Source organism: Ovis canadensis, chromosome 24 (assembly GCF_042477335.2).
Source record: "Ovis canadensis isolate MfBH-ARS-UI-01 breed Bighorn chromosome 24, ARS-UI_OviCan_v2, whole genome shotgun sequence".
Classification (NCBI taxonomy): domain Eukaryota; kingdom Metazoa; phylum Chordata; class Mammalia; order Artiodactyla; family Bovidae; genus Ovis; species Ovis canadensis.
In genome coordinates, this window is record NC_091268.1 from 56,413,958 (window position 1) to 56,432,137 (window position 18,180).

The window sequence follows — 18,180 nt, forward strand, 5'->3', positions numbered from 1 at the left end:
CTCGGGGCGCAGCCCCGCCCGCCCCTCATCCCTCGAGGTCCTCGCTGCTCCCCAGGGATCCCTGCTTGAGGCAGTGCTCCCAGGGCCGACGTGTCCCCCAGGCCTGGCCCAGCCAGGCAGCTGCCCTCTCCCCAGGGCAGGCACCTCTGTTGTGGCGGTCGGATGCCCTGTAAACAGTCCGCAGCGGCAGGGAACAGCAGGCTGGGAGGCCTAGCCCTGTGTCTGACCAGGACGGGCACCCCTCACTATGTGACCTTGGACAAGGCCCCCCACCCCTGCCCCGGCCACCCTGGGCACAGCCTCGTGGTCTCCAGCCCACCCATGTCTCTGGGTTCCTTGCGCTGTCCTCCCGGACCCCATGACAGGGCGAGGAGCTGCCCAGAGCCAGGGAGCCTGGGGCCCGTCTGGTCAAGCAAGGGGATGGTGTCCTCAGAGGGGGCTCACTTGGAGGGGCTCGTTGAGGGGGCCGTGAGGAGGCCCCATGGGCAGGACCTCATGAGGTCACCTGGGTGCAGAGGCCAGGACGGACAGACCAGCCCTCTCCCAGCGCTGGGCCCTGAGCGAGCCACCGACTGCTGCAGGGTGCCCCAAGGGAGACACACGGAGGAGGGCAGTGGGCGGCCTGTCCCCAGGGGGCGTGCAGCGTGGCCGACCGAGACTGCGCCCGCCCCCCCGCTCCTCGCCTGGCATTGCCAAGGCTCCCATCACCTCCATGCTCAGGGGTCTGTGTCAGAAAGAGTGAGTGGGTCCGCCCTGGACGCAGGGGCGGGGCAGGCCCAGGAAGAGGGCCAGGCCGAGACCCCGGCAGGGAAAGGAGGCCGGAAGGCTCGGCGCCCCGAAGGGGGGTCAGCTGTCCCTGAGGGCTCCACCCCCACCGTGGACCCAGGATGGGGGTGGGCGCAGGGCCCCCCACGCGGCCAGCTGTGCACAAGGCTCCCAGACGGCGTCTTGTCCTCCAAGCCTTGCTCTGGCTCCCAGGGGCACCTTGGCAGCAGACAGCCCTGGTGCCAGCTGGAGGCTGGGGTCCAGGCTTCCGCAGAGACTTTGAAGAGTCTGGTGTTCGTAAACATGCTCACATCTCTCCCGCCAGATTCGGGGCCACAGCTGGGGGACTGAGGCAGGTCCTCAGGGCTGCACGGCCAAGGGGTCAGCTCAGGGGCCCAGGGACCTGCGATATCCAGATCTCGTGGCTCACACCCTGCAGCTGGGTCTCCAGCGGTTGGAGGGGCCCCGGCCTTCCCCAGCTCACCCCACTCCCACTGAACCCTGCCAGCTATATGCAGGGTCAGGCACACACCTACCCACTTGTGCCCAGCTCCATCTCTCAAAGCCACTCCCCAGCCCAGGGTTGGCTTCCCCATCTCCCAAGGGCCTCAACCTGCCCCAAACCCAAGGTCACTCACACCATACCTCCTGCCCCAAGTCCCAAAGGAAAAACGACTGCAAACCAGTGTTGGGAATTTTTTCCTTTGCAGAATTATTTTTAAGTAGACATAGTCTTTTTTTTCCCCTTTCTCATTTTACAGCAAACATTGCAAATATAGAAATATTTCTCTATACAACGGGAGGACAGTGCACAATGGGGGCAGGGCTGGAACGCACACTCCCGGCCCCGCCACCCCCGGCCGTCTGCAGGCACAGCCCTCCCCGTCCCCCAGGCCCAGGGGCTCCGGGACCCTCCCAGAGACCACCTGGCCGCCTGCGTTGGCTCTGCCCCTCTCCAGTGGCGGTGACGAAGAGACGGACTAAAGAGAATCCACAGAAAGCCACAGACGGAGGAGTCGTGCGGGGGCCCGGCGGCCACACCCCCACGTCGAGCGCTTTTTATCTTTTAAAGAGAACTTTAAAAAAAAAAGAAGGCAGAGAAGAATCAAAAGATAATGAAAAAAATCCCCTCCCCCGCCCCCCATCCCTAAGACACAGTTTTCGGAAGTCCTGTGTGTGTGTGCGCTCGCGCGTGTGTGTGTGTGTGTGCGCGCGCGCGCGTATGTGGTCGGGCCCCTCACACCGGTGAGAATGTCTCGGCAGGTGCGCGCGCTCAGCCACGCGCCTCTCCCGCTCGGCCTGCCGGCGCCCCCTCCCTACTTTGCCCGCAAAGCCCAGGGCTTCAGCAGTTGCGGTCTCTGTGTGTGTGTGTGTGTGTGTGTGTGCGCGCGCGCGCGTGTGTGGACGGGCCCCTCACACCAGTGAGAATGTCTCAGCAGGTGCACGCGCTCAGCCACGCGCCCCTCCCGTTCGGCCTGCCGGCGCCCCCTCCCCACTTCGCCTGCCAAGCCCAGGGCTTCAGCAGTTGCGGTCTCTGTGTGTGTGTGTGTGTGTGTGTGTGTGTGCGCGCGCGCGCGTGTGTGTGGACGGGCCCCTCACACCAGTGAGAATGTCTCAGCAGGTGCACGCGCTCAGCCACGCGCCCCTCCCGTTCGGCCTGCCGGCGCCCCCTCCCCACTTCGCCTGCCAAGCCCAGGGCTTCAGCAGTTGCGGTGTGTGTTTGTGTGTGTGTGTGTGTGTGTGTGTGTGTGTGTGTGCGCGCGCCGTGAGTCTCTGGGTTACAGACGGTGCAGCGGCCTCATGGCCTCTGGGGCCCCGGGCGCGGCCCGGCTCAGGACTTGTGCTGCGCGGACACGCCCTTCCAGTAGTCCAGAATGTCGTGCAGGTCCTCGTCCTTGGCGAACTGCACCTTCCTGCGCAGCGCGTGCCCGGCCGCCACGCACTCCCCGGCGTCCCGGCGCCGCCGGCGGCTCAGTCTGAAGCGGCCCCAGAGGCTGCGGGAGGCGCGGCAGGCGTACTCGGGGCTGGAGGCGTAGCTCAGGTGGCGGTACTGCGGGGACAGCGGCGCGTAGGCCAGGTCGCGGGGCCGCGGCCGCGTCAGCGGCTCCAGGATGGAGGCCTTGCGGCCGCCCAGGCTCTCAGGCGGCGCGGGCGGCGCGGGGGGCTCGGCGGGGTGGGGCCCGGGGTACGAGTGTCGGTGCTCCGCGTACTGCCGGCCCTTCTCGGGCTCGGCCCGCAGCACGGCAGCCGCCGGCGTCACCGTGAGGATGGCCTCCGCCGCGGGCGACCCCTTCTCGATGTACTTGGCCTCGTGCAGCGCAGGGGGCTCGGCGCGGAAGGGCCGCGGGCTGCGGGCGGAGCCGCTGGACGAGGAGCTGGCCCGCGGAGCGCCAGGGGCGGCCTCCAGGCTGTGGTGCCGCTGCAGACCGCAGGCGTCCTGGTAGGCGGGCGCCAGGAAGCCGCGCTTGCCGGCCGGCGGCTCGCCTGTGGACACAGCCGCCGGCTTGCCGCCCTGGAAGGAGGCGGACTCGGCCTTGAGGGCGCCGATGCAGCTGCTGATGATCTGGTTGACCTTGTCCACCTCCTTGGCGATGGTGGAGATCTCGGCCACCGAGCTCTGGCTGTCCGGGGCCGGCCGGCCCGGCTCCTCGTCCCTGCGCTCTGCCTGCTCTGCCGTGCGCACCTCCATGTAGCTGCCCTTGCTGCCCTTGGGCGTCCCGCTGCCCTCCGCCAGCTGGTACTGCTCCACCTCCCCGGGGGCGGCGGGCAGGTATGGGATGCGGGTCACCGCCTCGGGGCCCAGCAGCGGGCCCTGGGACAGCGGGGCCAGGCTGGGCGCCTCCAGCTCCGGCCCGTACTTGAGCTCGATGATGGTCTTCTTCAGGCTGCTGGCCGCCGCCGCCGCCTGCTTCTGCTTGCCCTCCCGCCGCCGCCGCCGCCGCAGGCAATAGTAGACAGCGCCCAGCACCACCACCATGCCGAAGAGGCAGCCCAGGACGGTCATGATGTGGTGCGTGGCCGCGGAGGGGCTGGGCACGGGGCCTGGCGGGCTGGGTGGCTGCGGCAGGCAGATGGTGAGGCAGGTGTGGTTGTGGTGCAGGCCCGAGCTGCTGGACACCACGCAGTACGTGTAGTTGGTGAGCGCGTACAGGTTGGTCAGGCGGATCTCCTCCTGGGCCCGGGTCAGCCTGGACACGGTGGACGACTTGCTGTTGTTGAAGTGCTCCAGCGTGTACATGCGGGTGAACGGGCTGGGCAGCTGCACTGTGATGGTGGCCGAGTTCTGCGTCAGCTGCTTGACCTTGATGAGCGGGCGGGCCTCGGCCTGCGGGGCCAGCGTGGGCAGGGCCACCAGCGGCGTGGTGCCATCGCCGGAAAAGCACTCGTCGTCGGCACAGGGGGCCTCGCTGGGCTCCGCGGGCAGCGCGGGGGGCGGCGGGGGCGAGCGGCCGGGCGGGGGGCGGCCGGGCGCCGGGCGCGTCTCCGCCGCATACGGGCCGTCAGTGCACACGGACTGCAGCTTGCCCAGGATGCTGCGCTGCCCGTGGCGGCCCTGGCCCAGCAGGAAGTAGCCGGAGTAGAGCGGCGGGGACTCGCACTGCACGCGGTCGTGGGCCTGCGTGGCGTTGGCGAAGGCCGCCAGCCAGCGCAGGAAGCCCAGCAGCTCGCAGGAGCAGTAGAACGGGTTGCTGTAGAGCTCGCACACCGAGAGCCGCGCCAGGCCCGCGAAGGTGGCGCTGTGCAGCCGCTGGATGCGGTTCATGGACAGGTCCACGTTGACGATGTTGGGGCACTCCCAGAAGGCGCCGGGCGCCACCGCCTCGATGAGGTTGGCCTGCAGGTACAGGTACTCGAGCTTGCCCAGGCCGCGCAGCACGCCCTCCGTCAGGTTGCGCAGCCGGTTGTAGCCGAGCTGCAGCACCTGCAGGTTGAACTGGCCCGAGAAGGCGCCGTCCTCGATGTAGCCGATCTCGTTCTTGGTGAGGTTGAGGTACGTGAGGTTGCCGAAGCGGCTCAGCGCCGCGTACTGCACGCTGCGGATGCGGTTTTCGTTGAGCCGCAGGTCCACGATGGTGCTGTTGATCTGCTGCGGGATGGCCTCGTAGGGCGGCTGGTTCTGGCTGCAGATGGCCAGCCACACGAAGCCCTTGTCGCCCTCGATGAGCCAGCAGTCGCCGCGCACCAGCCCGCCCGCGTGCAGCAGGGCGGCCGCCACGCACACCCACACCCACGGCGCCCCCCGCCCGCACCCAGCCATCAGGACCCGCCCGCGGGGGCTGCCCGCTCAGCCTGCCCAGGGTGCGGGGTGGGGGCCTGGGCGGTGGGAGGGGAGGGCGCCTGCCTGCTCAGCGGCGTCCCAGGCGCATGGCCGCGCAGCCCGCGTGCTGTGAGGGGAGCACCGCCCTCACGGCCGGCCGCCTCGCTCCATCCGCCCGTGTCCGGCCAGGGCCTCCGCCTGCTTCCCCATCGGTCCAGCCAGTCCTGCAGGAGACGAAAGGGGAGACGGGTCAGCAGGCCTCCCCGTGAGCTCGGGTCTGGAGCAGGCTTGCACCCAGCCCGTGGGACGTGGAGGCATGTCCGGGGTGTCGGTGACGAGGAAGGGGGTCCAGGGGGCTCAGCGGGGAGTTCTCTGACTGGGGGCAGGCGTCCACCGCAGCCTTGATGCGTGAGAATCCAGCGCCAAGCTGGATAGGTGGGCACACCAGGGTCAAGGCTGCCATCACTCAACCAGGGGTGATGGGGGTGACAGGTGCCCCTCCGTGCACCCTAGGGGGGGCAGCTCTGAGCCCCACCCTGGGTCCTGAGCTGGGGTGGAGGGAAGCCCTCCTGAGCTCTTCTCAAGGGAGGTGCGGACGCTGCACTCCGGGCCTGATTCCTCCAACGAGCTGTGGACCCCGAGGCTGTTAGCACCGAGAGGGGCCCAGCAGTAAGGACTGGGAGGATGATGTCCCCCGGCTCAGCTGCGGACACCGCCTGTGGCCCCGACTCCCCCCCCCCCGCCAACCCCACCCAACCCTGGGTCTTGGCTGTGAACCAGCGCCTTGCTGTCTGTTCCCCCCAAACCCTGAGCTTCTCTAGAGCAGGGACCCCCCGATCACACACAGCCCCGCCCCACTGAGCCCGCGAGTGTGCGGAGATGTGGCCAGGTGGCCTCTGGGTTGGGCCTGCTCCCCGGGACCCCACGGCCGTCTGCGGGGCTCTCCCCTCTCCCCCTCATATTTCTCCCGCAGGACGGAAGGATGGGGGTGTGTTGCTTGTTACCGTTTGGATTTACAGCGGCCTTGTAACCGCTCTGTGGCCTGGCAGGCAGCCAGCTGACTGTATTTCACTGATATTGACGTTTGCAACTAGTCTGCACTGAGGCGGTTTAAATTAGGGGAAAAAAATAATGATGTACAATGGATTTCTCCCCCTTTAGAAACTTCATCAAGAACAGTTCTGACCTCGCTCCTGCGGGAGAGTCTTCCTGATTTAAAGCAAGGGGAAGGGTCAGCAGGTGTGGGGGCAGGAGAAGGTCCTGGCTTGGCCCAGCGCTGCCGTACGACCCCCAAGAAAGCTCGGGGCCTCTCTGGGCCAGACCAGAAGCGGCTCGGAGAGGCGAGACCTGGGGCTTGCTTGGACCCCTCCCCTTGGGGAGCAGCCCCAGGGTCCTCATGTGGTCGTCTCCTCATGTGAAATCTACACCCCCTGGGGCATCCTGGGGCCATCGCCGCCGCCCAGCACCTGCCCCATCGTCCCTGTGCTGAGACCGGGGTCGCTCTACTGCCCAGAGTGGGCAAGCAGCCAGGCCTGTGCCCAGGGCTGCAAGCCCTCGGGGCAGCAGGTGTGGGCGGGAACACCAGGCGGCCTCCGCCAGGCATGCGTGGAGCCCAGCTAGGAGGTGCAGCCTGATCATAATCACCTTTAATCTCTTGCTCAAAATAACCCAAAGTCAAGTTAAGGAGGATTACAGGCCTAAAGAATCCTTATCTCAGCGGGCGGGGGAGGGGCTCCCAGCCTCGGCACACCCAGGTGCGCATCTGGCCGGGTGCAGGACCTGTGTGTGCATGGGCCTGTGTGCCTGGAGGTGGACGCAGCCTCGCTCCAGCACCCGAGGGTGTGCCGGCAGCTGGGGTCCAGCCGGGCGGGGTGCACTGCCTCCCGCCCCAGGTGGGGGTCTAGGGCTGTGCTGGTGTGGTGCCTGCTACTGGGGACCAGCCTCGCCCCGCGGGCACCCCTGCCCTGAGGCCTGTGAGACAAGGAGGCGTGGCTGGGTCCTGCCCACCGACTGGCCTGGCCCAACGGCTCCGCTGGTCGGCCCACCCTCAGCCCCTGAGCTCCCCCGCCCCCAGAGCCTGGGCTGAGCGGGAGCCGGGCTGGGGAGCCGGCGCCTGGTGGGAGTGTGGGTGTCAGCGGCCGCCCCCCAGCGGCGCGCCAGAGCTGCCTCGCCCCCATGGCCACGGCCTCCGAGGGACCCCAGAGGGCTGCACGCCTCACATCGGGGCAGCAGGGCGTGGCGGTGACAGGGGAGGGGGCCGCGGTGAAGGTCGCCCGCGAGGGGCTGGACAGCAGGCGCCTCATCCCCGGGGGGCCCCCCTCCGGCACCGTCTGCAGCGTCACCCCAAACCCCAGGCTGCCTGGCGGGACGGGGCCCCATCCCCAAGGACTGGGGACCTCGGGGAACAGCTGGCCGACCACCTAGGAAGGTCCGGAAAGTTCCCCCAAGCTGCCCCGCCCCTCGGGCTCACGGTCCCCTTGTTCATCCACATACCGCCCCCCTGACCCACCCCAAGCCGTCCTCGTGCCTGCTCACCCCCTACCCCAGGCGCTCCACGCTGCCACATGGCGGAGCACATGCCCAGGCCCAAGGGACCAAGACACCTGCCCCCGCCTGCACCCCTGACTCAGGGCCCAGGTGGAGTGCGGGCCTCACTCTGCTCGGCTGGCCCTCGCCCTTTTGGGGGTCCCTGTGTCCCTGCTCCCCCGCACCTGACGTGGGCCACCCGCCACCCAGCCTGGCCACCGCAGACCGTGCCGGTGTGGACGGGCTACACATGCGCTGCCCGACCAGACGGCTCGGTCTTGGGTGGGGCGGGGCACTGGCACCACAGCTGGGCACGGTTCTAGAACCTTCCTCAGGAAGACAGCAGGCCTGAACAGCCTCAGGCCACACCCCCTCCCCTGCCTTCCTCCCCAGGGCTATCAGCGGTTCCATCCCTCCCCGACTGTCCCAGGCTGCCTGCTGCTCCGAGGGGTGCCTTCCCGTGAGTCCAGGTCTCAGCCCCCGCGGCGGCCCCCCCGCCCCGACCCCTGACCACCCCCGCGGCGGCCCCCCCGCCCCGACCCCTCACCGTCCCTGAGGCTCTCCATGGTCCACGGTCCACGGGCCCCCGTGGTGCTCTTTACCCCCACAGCAACCAGTGTTCTCTCCACGTGCCTGACCCGCTGCCGTGGGCCCCAGACTCAGACACAGCTGCTCCCCTTGGAGCTCAGGCTCCCGATGGGGCGCGTCCTGCCCCCAGCGCTCCTCGCGCAGAAACCAAGTTCTGTCCTCAGGTGCCCCCGCGGCTCCCAGCCACAATCCTCGCTCCCCGCCACGCCCGCTGTGCACCGCCCAGGCCCAGCCAGCCCCTTCCCTTGCTGGGATGAAGCCCACTGCCCCACCCACGCTCTACCTGCCAACAACCAGGGCACCGGAGAGCCTCAAGGGACCCTGCCATCCACACCCCGAAGAACAACCATCCTTCCCCGAGGGGAGCAAGACCCAGGCCCCCCACACGGACCTGCCAGGGCCTGCCCAGCACCCTCTGCCCTCCAGCTCCCCCCCGCACAGCCACTCCGCCCGAGGAGACTCCTCCTCTCAGGGCAGGGGCATCACAGGCCAGCGGCCCCCGCTCTGAACCAGCTTCTGACTGTCCATCACCCCTTCCCTCTCTGCCCACCACTGTCTCCTGACAGGCTCCTTGTCCTCTTGATTCATTTTCTAGACGAAGGTCCTCTCCATGCTGGGATGTGAACTCCAGAGGGAAGCGTCCAGTCTGCACCATGACGCCCCAGGCCCAGAGCAGTGCCCAGCACAGGGGAGCCACTGGGCTGGACAGCAGCGGGCACACCTGCTCCTTTTCCTCATCTGAGAGACGGGGAGGAGTGCCCAGCTCACAAGCACCAGCTGCTTTGGTTTCACAGGGCTGGCGGGAGGTGCCCCTACGCCCGAGGGCCACCCTGGCCTGAGTCCCAGAAGGACCAGGAGCACGTGTGTGAGGTGCCCGTCCTGTGCTCAGGGCGACGCAGCCCCCGGGCACGAGTGCTTTCACAGCCATTGGGTCCGCAGGCCTCACCGAGGTCCTGCAGGTGAGGGGACGGCACGGCCACCATGCCCTCCGGGCCCCCAGAGCCCCTCAACGCCAGCCCTGTCCCCAAGGAGGGGCCCAACGGGGACGGCGAGCGTGAGCCCGGCATCACGTTCTCTCCGTCATGTCAGCGCCGGCCTGGGTCGCTGCTAATGAAGTGAAGAAACACGGTGGTTCCAGGCTTTTAAACTTCTTATGACTGCATCTGCACGGTCACGGGCGCCACGCGGGCACAGAAGCACCTGTTTATAGGCCACGGGGTGCAGACGAGGGCCGGGCTGGCCAAGGAGCCCGCTGACCGAGCGGGGAGGACTCGGTGCCTCCAGAGGGCCGCGCAGGCTGAGGGCCAGGCGCGGGGAGTCACGTGCCCACTGCCTCCTGCCATGCCAGGGTTCTGCCAACAGATCATGTTAACAGCTAACGTTTGCCGGGCTCTGCAGCCTGGCGCTGCCATAGAGTCTGCGGGTCGTGGGGGACACCTAAGGGCGATGGGGACCACGAGGCAGACGGCGTGACCCGGACCAGCCAGACCAGCCACGCGGCCTGCCTGCAGGAAAGCAGCGCGGAGCCAGCTGGGACACAGGTTCCCAGGCCAGGACTGGCACGCCGGCCATGCCATGTTCCGTCTCTGTGACCACGGGCTGGTTACCCGACCTCTCTGAGCCTGCTGCCTCCTCGGTCAAACGTAACAGGGAGGCCAATGTGACCGGAGGCGTCCCACGTGGGGTGCTCTGTACGCCCTGGTGTCCCTTGCAGCTGCCCGCCTTGCAGACAGGGAGGATCCCTGGGCAGCGCTCCAGAAGGCCGGCCCCCCAGTGTGCCCACGGGGGGCGGTCCCAGCTCAGCACCCACCCAGAGCCTGCCCTCGCCTGCCCCCTGCCTCCCTCCTGCCTCCCTGGGTGCCCCCGGAGGCTGCCACGGGCTCCCACAGCAGGCGGCCCAGCGGCGCTGACTCAGCAGGGCTGGAGCCTCAGGACCTGGCCACGGGGTTGGGGCGGGTGAGCCCCAGACCTCAGCTGGCAGCGGCCTCGTCCTCCGGGAGGTGTGAAGTGGAGGGATCACCCCTGCCTTCCACCCTCAGGGATGGAGCCGGTGAGGGCCAGGCGCAGAGGTGCTGCGTGCCTGACCCGCCCAGCGTGCCCTCTTACTTCCTCTAGGGTCCTGCGAGTGTTGAGTGCCTACTGTATACCAGCCCACCTCTCCCATCTCCGGGGAGGCAGGTGTCAGCATTACATGACTGGATGGAGGGGAAGCGGGCTCAGGGCAGGAAAGGCGTTGGCACCGGGTCAGGCCCTCCCAGAGCGAGGGCGGGTGTGCTGCTCACACCGGCTGATGTTCGAGTCCCCGGGGGGAGGCGCCTGAGCAGCAGGAGGCTGGGGGGCTGGAGTCCTGCCTCCTCCCCCTCACCCGCCCACTCCAGCCCCCGCCCCAGGCCCCCACCCAGGCTGCTCTGGAGTTAATTAGGGACCCACACATTTCACGGTCTGTTATGCTTCCACTGGGCATCTTTTTAAATTAAAAAACATGATGTACGGCATCGGTGGAGGGAGAAATCACTTTGCAATGGTTTCCTGCTCGGTGCTGGCAGGACGTAGGCGAGGGTAGCTGGCTGGCCTCCGGGGAGGGGGCTGACGTGAGACCCTCTCCAGGAACACAGGTGTGGCCTGTGCTTTGGACACGTGTCCCCGACACCAGGGGAGGGTGGGGGTGTCTGCCGGGCCCTGTTCCCCTCACAGCCCCAAGGGCCCTGGCGCCAGGAAGCTGTCTTCGGTCAGACCCGAATCTCGTTCTGAGGGCTGGTGAGTCCGAGCCTGGACGCGGAGATCGTCTTTTCTGCTCCTGCTGGTGGTGAACCAGGGGCCCTTCTGATGCCGAGCCCAGCCTGGCAGGGGGCAGGGATGGCACTCAGGCCATGGGGAAGGGCCAGGGCCCCCTGTGCTCCCCGTTCACGCAGTCACACCTCTGCACACGCGGGCCCTGCCTCACCTTGCCAGGCTGCGAGCATTCATCAGAGCATACTTGCCGGCCACGGTTAACGGTATTAAAGATTTGGGACACAGTTTTGGAGCAGAGGTTATAAGTGAACGGTTAGCCCTCACATGCTAAATTAGTATGGGGAATAAAGCTCCAGGCAGAGTCGGTCTAAGAAGTCCGTGCAGTGTTCCAGCCTGGGCACGTCTGCAGAGCCCAGTGGCCTCGGGCTGCTCCCAGGGATCAGGCGGCCGGGCATCTGAGGACGCGTGTCCCTGCGCCAGCGACCTGCGCCATCGAGTCCCCAGATGCCGTGTCCTCCCAGCAGGCTCCCCGCCATCAGCTGCCCTGCACATGCCAAGAAACCCCCCAGACGTGTCAGCCCCGCGCTCCGAGGGTCCACCAGCCCCACCAGGTCTGAGCTTAGAAAACAAACCTGGAAGCTGCCTGGTCTCATCACACCCGAGGCTGCCACTTCTAGAGGGGACGCTGCCCACAGCCCGGCCTGGGCCAAGGCGTGTGCTCGTGTGTTACCGCAGACACTCGTGTCCATGTGCGTGCGTCACCAGAGAGAGAGCATGGCTCTCGATTGGGCTGCCCCGCCCGTGGGGACAGCAGACCCTCCTGAGACCGGACGCCTGCCTCTCTGAGCATCCCTGTGTCTGCATCCGTCCATGCAACTTGCCTCCAGCAGGAACAGACTCCTCGGGCTGTTCAGAGAAGGGTCAGACCTCACGCACCCCACCCCACGGCAGGCACAGTGGGGTCGTCAGGACTCTGCCCCCAGCCCGGGGGGCCACTCAAGCCTGGCTCCCTCCCCCCACCCCACAGCCGACCAGGCCCCGCCCTGCCCTCCACACCTTTCCTCTGATCTACAAGGCAGTGGCCAGCTTGCATTTCTCACACTTTCTCCAAGATGCTATTTCCTCCGCCTGGAACACCTCTCCCCCCACCCCAACCCGCCCCGGCCAAGTGTCCTCCGTTCAGACGCCAGGCTGGGGCCGGGGCCTCCCCTGGGTAATCCCCAAAGCTGCCGAGGCTTCTCCACCGGGACCCCACCCGTCAGATCCCAGGCAAAAAGCCCGTGGCCGGCAGGGCTGGGTCCCTCTGCCCAGCGCAGAGCGGGACATGCCCTGAGCCCGTGGCAGCCCCCGTCGCCAGAGTACACGGTGCTCGGCCCCCCTGGGACGCCCCCCACTCGCCTCTCTCCCGGAGGAATCCTCGTGGGGCCCTTTTTGGGAAGTGAGCTGTCCCGGGCTCACCCTCTGCAGTGGCCTCTGGGGACTCTTCTGTTCCCGATCACACCGCCCCTCCAGGTTTAAATCAGTTTCTCCACTGGTCAGAACGGCCATCCTCAAACTCCACGAACAAGAAGCGTGGGGGGAAGGGGCCCGCGTCCGCGGTGGGTGAGAATGCAGAGGGGGAGCAGTCGCCGTGGAGAGTCTGGAGGCTCTTCAAGAGACTAAAGCCGGAACCGCCAGGCAGCCCCGCTCCCGGGCGCGCACGCGGACACACGGACTCAGGCCTGCCCCGCGGCTCCCCGCAGCGCCGTCCCCGACAGGCGAGCCGGGGAGACAGCGGGACGGCCGTCGAAGAGGCGCGACAGAGATGGGGCGCACGGCCACGACGGGAAGGAGACGACGGCCTCCGCAGCAGCACGGACGGGCCTAGAGGCCGCCCTTGCGGAAGGACAGACGCCGCGCGACCGCCCTCGCCCGTGGACTCGAGACACGACCCAGCGAGCACACAAGCAGGCGCACGGCGCACACGCCGACCGGCGGCTGCCGAGGCGGGCGGGGCGGGGAGGCACCGGAGCCCGGGGAGCGGGTGCGACCCACACCCAGGGCGCCGCCGCCCCGCCTTGGCGGCACAGCGACCGGTTTCACGGGGGACAGCTTTCCACGGACAGGGCGGGCGCGGTGGTGGCTCCGGCGGCAGCGCCAGCAGCGGCTGGAGCTTCACGGCTCGTGTGCTCAGCCCCTGCTGTGTGGCCTGTTCCTAGCGGGCAGCCCCAGGCCGGGGACCCGATACGCAGGGCGGACAAACGCAGGGCCCTCCTGTGCGGCACAGGGGCGAGTCCACAGCCCGCGACAGACGCGACGGAGGGGGAGACGCGCGCGCACGTGGAGGCGGAGCCCTGCTGCACAGCGGAGACCGCGCAGCGCGGCCGCGCCGCCCAGGCTGCGGCGGAAGCTGAGCTACGCCACCGTGTCCGTCGGGAGCTTCCACACGCAGGGCAGGAGTCCTGGGCACGTCCTTCGCGGGAGACCTGAACACGCCGCCGAGGTGCGGGCGGGGCTGCGCGGAGCCCGTGAATCAACCGGCAGAGCCTCCAGGTCAGCGATGCTCCTGCGTGGCCCACGTCGCTACTGCTGTTTCCCCCGGCATCTCAGGAAGACTGCACAGTTCTTCATAATAAGCCCACTTTCTTCTTGTAAATGAGTTCCTAGGAACTGGTGGAGGCTTTCTTTGCTGCCACTGTGACTGGGGACTGTTTACTCCATTATGTTATCCAACCAGTGGCTGCTGGTAGGGAAGAAAATTATTGATCCGTGTGCACCCACGTCCTGCTCAGCCCAGCACCTCCACCGAGTTCTCATATTATTTTTTCACTTGGTTCTCTTGGGTTTCTAAGCTCTCAAATCACATTGTCTGCAAATAATTTCAATTCTTTCTCGTATCCCATTTAATTCTGTTTCGTGTCTTATTGCTACGTCCAGAATATCTGGACAGTGATAAAGGGCACACTGCTGGGTATTTTTTAATAAAAGCTTTTGAGTTGGAATCAAGAATCTCAATCACCTAGAACAACACTAGCTGTTGAGCTGAGACACGGAGCTTCAGTGTGATGAGAGTCTCTCTGGCTCTACTTTTAGCAATTACTGTAAAACACTGGCGCTGGGTTTCATCACAGGCCTTTCGCCGTCTATTGCCGTGGCATGACTCACCTGCTAGCACCAGGTATCCCATTAACAGCCCTCTCACTATTGGGCCATCTTTGAATTCTTCCGATACATCCTACATAATCATGGCAGAGTCTCTGCCTGATACTCTGTGGAACTGAATTTGCCTGTGACTTACCGAGGATTACTAATCTACTATTTGTGGGCGAGATCCCTGAGGGGCTTCTTTGCTGGGCCGTCTTCACAGTTTGCAGTCTGGGTGGGGCCCTTCTCGCTCCCGGCCTCCTGGTTCTGTGAGCTCGCATCCGCCCTGGAGAGCCATGAGGAAGCCCCACAGGCCGGTCTGCAGGATGTACAGCCGGCTCGTCATGGAGAGCGCCACCCCTACCTGTCTTCTGTGCATTCCGGGTTTACAGGAGTCGGGTCCGCTCAGGGCAGGTGAGCAGCAGGGAGACCTCGGCTGGGAAAGCTCAGGACCGGCGCCTCGCTGGGGGAGTCCTGCCCGGCCTCCAGGGGCCCAGGGCGGAGCGCGGAGGGCTGCCCAGGGGCCGGGGAGGGAGACCCAGCCCCTCGGTGAGGTCGGGGTCACACCCTAGCGGGCCTCTGCATCATCCGTGCGGACGGACGGATGTCACATGACCCCAGAGACACCAGCAGGCGGTCGGCAGAAGCCCTCTCAGCCCGTCCGGTGACTGCGGGGAAATCGCGCTTCGCAGGGGAGGCGAGGCCGCGGCCGTCCCAGCAGACGATGCTCCCAGACCTCCCCTGCGCTGGGAGCTGACCGCCCCCGGCCCCAGAGGGTCTCTCTCTCTGCACCGCTTGAAGCAGGGGGCCCGACTCTGCTCTGGCGACAGCACCGGTGGAAGGAAGCCGCGTCCGTCCTGGGCACGGCCGTCAGCCAACCCGGCAGGGACGCATCCGGTCTGGGGAAGAGCCGTCAGCCAACCACAGCGGCTCCCGGCACCACGTGCGGAGAAGCTCGGGATCGAGGCGGCTGGCGTCTGGTGCGAAGGTTCGCGGCAGACAGAGCTGCCCCTCCGCCCTCGGCCAGCTCTGTCAGCCCCCTGACACAGCAAGCATCCCTGCAGCCGAAGGCCAAGATGGGACTGGACTAGGAGACGCTGCTGGTCCCTGAGATGCTCGGGCAGACGCAGGGGTCTCCCATTGCCACCCGCGCTTGGCCCCGAGGTGACCCTGTCCCCCCGGCGTGTGGCTGGGGTTGCAGACGACGGAAGCCAGGGCGCCTGGCACGTGGGTCTGGCCCCGCCCCTCCAGCTCACGGTCCAGAGAAGGACCGGGCAGAGGGGTGCTGCTTTCTGCCCACGGCCAAGTGTGGGGAGGACCGCGCACAGACCCCCCCACGGACAGGGTGCAGCGAGGTCCACCCACGGCCGTCTCAAGTCAGGGGGCTGAGAGTCAGGACGCGCACGCTGACTTGGCCGGAGCCTCCAGCCAGGAGCCATGCAGGGGGCTGGGGTCAGCAAGCTCAGCGAGCAGGTGAACGGAAACCCCGTCGGGCTGCGGAGCCTGGACAGCCCACAGCTGCCCCGAGAGGCCTTTGGTCACTGCTGGAAGGTCCCAAGGAGCCACAGGGAAGACAGTCCAGTTACCTGGCCCTGAGCCTAAGGAGATCCCCTCACCAGAATAAAAGGCCTTGTCCCCAGCATCTCCACTGCTGCAGGGAGGGAGACCAAGGCTGCACGCCTTGGCCACTGAGGCGGAGACGACACCCTGGCGGGCAGCCCTGGAGACTCCCCGCTCCGTGGCGGGGGCGGACCTCTTCCATAGTTGCTCGCTCGCTCACTCAGCACCTCACAGGCACAGGACCCGGCTGCGGTCCTCGGGTCAGAGTCTGTGAACAACGCAGGCAACAGGGTCGCACAGCCCTAAGCTGACCTCGGACCCCCATTCTATCCCTCGGTGCTGTGTGAGCCCACGCCGAGCCGCACACACGCAGGACGCCGCTCACACAGGCCCCAGAGGTGGGGGCAGCCGCCACCATGGGGGACGCAGACTCGAGGCTCCAAAACCCACCAAACAGTGTGTCACGAGGGGCTCATCCAGAGCGCAAGCAAAGGCCCGCAGGAGGGCCGTCAGCACAGAGCGTGGAGGACTTGGCTTCAGGCAGAGGCGGGCAGGATGGGTCCTGGGGGGGACGGCGCGCAGCATGCACACGCTCAGGGCCCCTGACCTGCACACTGAGGCGGCGACTTCACGTTCTGCGTATTCTACACCACTAGAGCCTCCGGAAGGAAGACGGACGGGGGCAGGGTCCAGGAGGCCTGCACGGGGGCTGTGGCCCCGCGGGTGGCGGCGGCGGGGCACTGGGACGCCCTCTGCCCCCTCCAGGGCGCCCCGGACGCGGGAGGGGACTGGGTTACTTTCACGCTGGAGAGGAGCCCTTTCAGGTACTCACGCTATCATTCTTCATACCTCGGGCAGCGTTAAATATTTCATAATTGGTGAAATATTTATTAGAGATTTCTTAAATATTTGAGACAGCTTAAATATTTTACAACAGATTTTAAAGTGTTTTGAAAAGGAATGGACCGCTGCGCGAGACGGAGCCCCCCGTCACCCGAGGAGTGCACGGCCCGGCGGGGGTCGGCGCGGGCACTCAGGCCGGAGGCGGGTGCTGGAGCAGCGGCCCCCAGACCGGGAAACCCAGCGGAGCCGCTCGTGAGCTTCAAGCACGCAGACCACGGCCCCCGGCCCAGCACCGGACTCTGGTGCCGACTCAGGACGCGAGGGCACCCCAAGTTCACGGGGCGCTGCCTGGTCCGGGCATTGTTTCCAGGCCCCAAGGACCAGGCCAGTCTCAAGTCGGGACAGAAGATGGTCCGCTTCACGGCCGTTGAGTCAGGGGTGCCGTACGAGCCCTGAGCGTGATCCCTGGAGCTCAGCCGACGCCCGACGTCACGCCGCCGACGCCCGACGTCACGCCGCCGACGCCCGACGTCACGCCGCCGACGCCCGACGTCACGCCGCCGACGCCCGACGTCACGCCGCCGACGCCCGACGTCACGCCGCCGACGCCCGACGTCACGCCGCCGACGCCCGACGTCACGCCGCCGACGCCCGACGTCACGCCGCCGACGCCCGACGTCACGCCGCCGACGCCCGACGTCACGCCGCCGACGCCCGACGTCACGCCGCCGACGCCCGACGTCACGCCGCCGACGCCCGACGTCACGCCGCCGACGCCCGACGTCACGCCGCCGACGCCCGACGTCACGCCGCCGACGCCCGACGTCACGCCGCCGACGCCCGACGTCACGCCGCCGACGCCCGACGTCACGCCGCCGACGCCCGACGTCACGCCGCCGACGCCCGACGTCACGCCGCCGACGCCCGACGTCACGCCGCCGACGCCCGACGTCACGCCGCCGACGCCCGATGCAAGGGCTGCCCCCAGCCCAGCGTAGAGGCCCAGGACCCTGGGAGGCGAGACCGCAGAGCCGGCTGGAGCCCGAGCCTCCCCGCCACTCCTCCGGGGCTGGCGGCGTCACGGGCTTCACAGCCCCCAGCGGACGGAGCCACGCTGCTGCCCGAGGGCGCAGGGGCAGGCGCCCCTCGGAGCCCCGCGTCCACCCGGGGTTTCTCCGGCCAGGCCCGGCCTCACCAGGCACTGCGTAAACGTGTGCGCCGCCCGGGCAGGTGTGTAGCGCTCCCGGTGGCGGCTGCCGGGAGAGGCCGCGTCCTCACCTCACGGCCGATGGCACTAACACCCCAGCCTCTCCCCGGCCCGGTTGACAGAGGGAAGCTCCTGCTACGCGCCAGGCAGCCTGCAGGGAAGCGGGGCGTACGGGTGAGCCGTCCAGCAAGGTGCCCTCCCAGCCAGCCTGAGGATTCATTCCGAGAGCGCCTCCCAGCTCTGGCCTCCGCTCTCTGAGACTCAGAGAGGGCCAGGAATTTCCCCCGGGTCACGCAGCAAGGTCTCGGCAGAACCGGGAAAAGGGCCTGGCCGTCCTGGCCCTCTCCAGGGGGCTCCTCTGGGCCCCCACCCAGGACGTCTGGCCGTGTCACAGCCCTGGGGCCAGGAGTCCAGGCCGAAGTCGAGAGGGGTCAGTCGTGGAGCCGGTTCCCTTCTGCCTGCACCTCCTGGCCAGATGGGGTGAGCAGAAGCGCTGAGAGCTTGGGCTCTGCAGATGAGCTACCGCTCGCCAGACAAGCTCCCTGGGCAAGCCGCGGAATCTCAGCGTCACTGCCTC

General features: G+C 67.4%; 1 protein-coding gene across 1 annotated transcript; it reads right to left on the bottom strand.

The window, feature by feature from the left end:
* Positions 1-1,453: 1,453 nt before the first annotated feature.
* Positions 1,454-5,023, bottom strand: ELFN1 (extracellular leucine rich repeat and fibronectin type III domain containing 1). Its single transcript, XM_069569651.1, has one exon. It carries the CDS (start codon positions 5,021-5,023, stop codon positions 2,597-2,599), a length of 2,427 nt encoding a protein of 808 aa, XP_069425752.1. The 3' UTR covers positions 1,454-2,596.
* Positions 5,024-18,180: the final 13,157 nt, after the last annotated feature.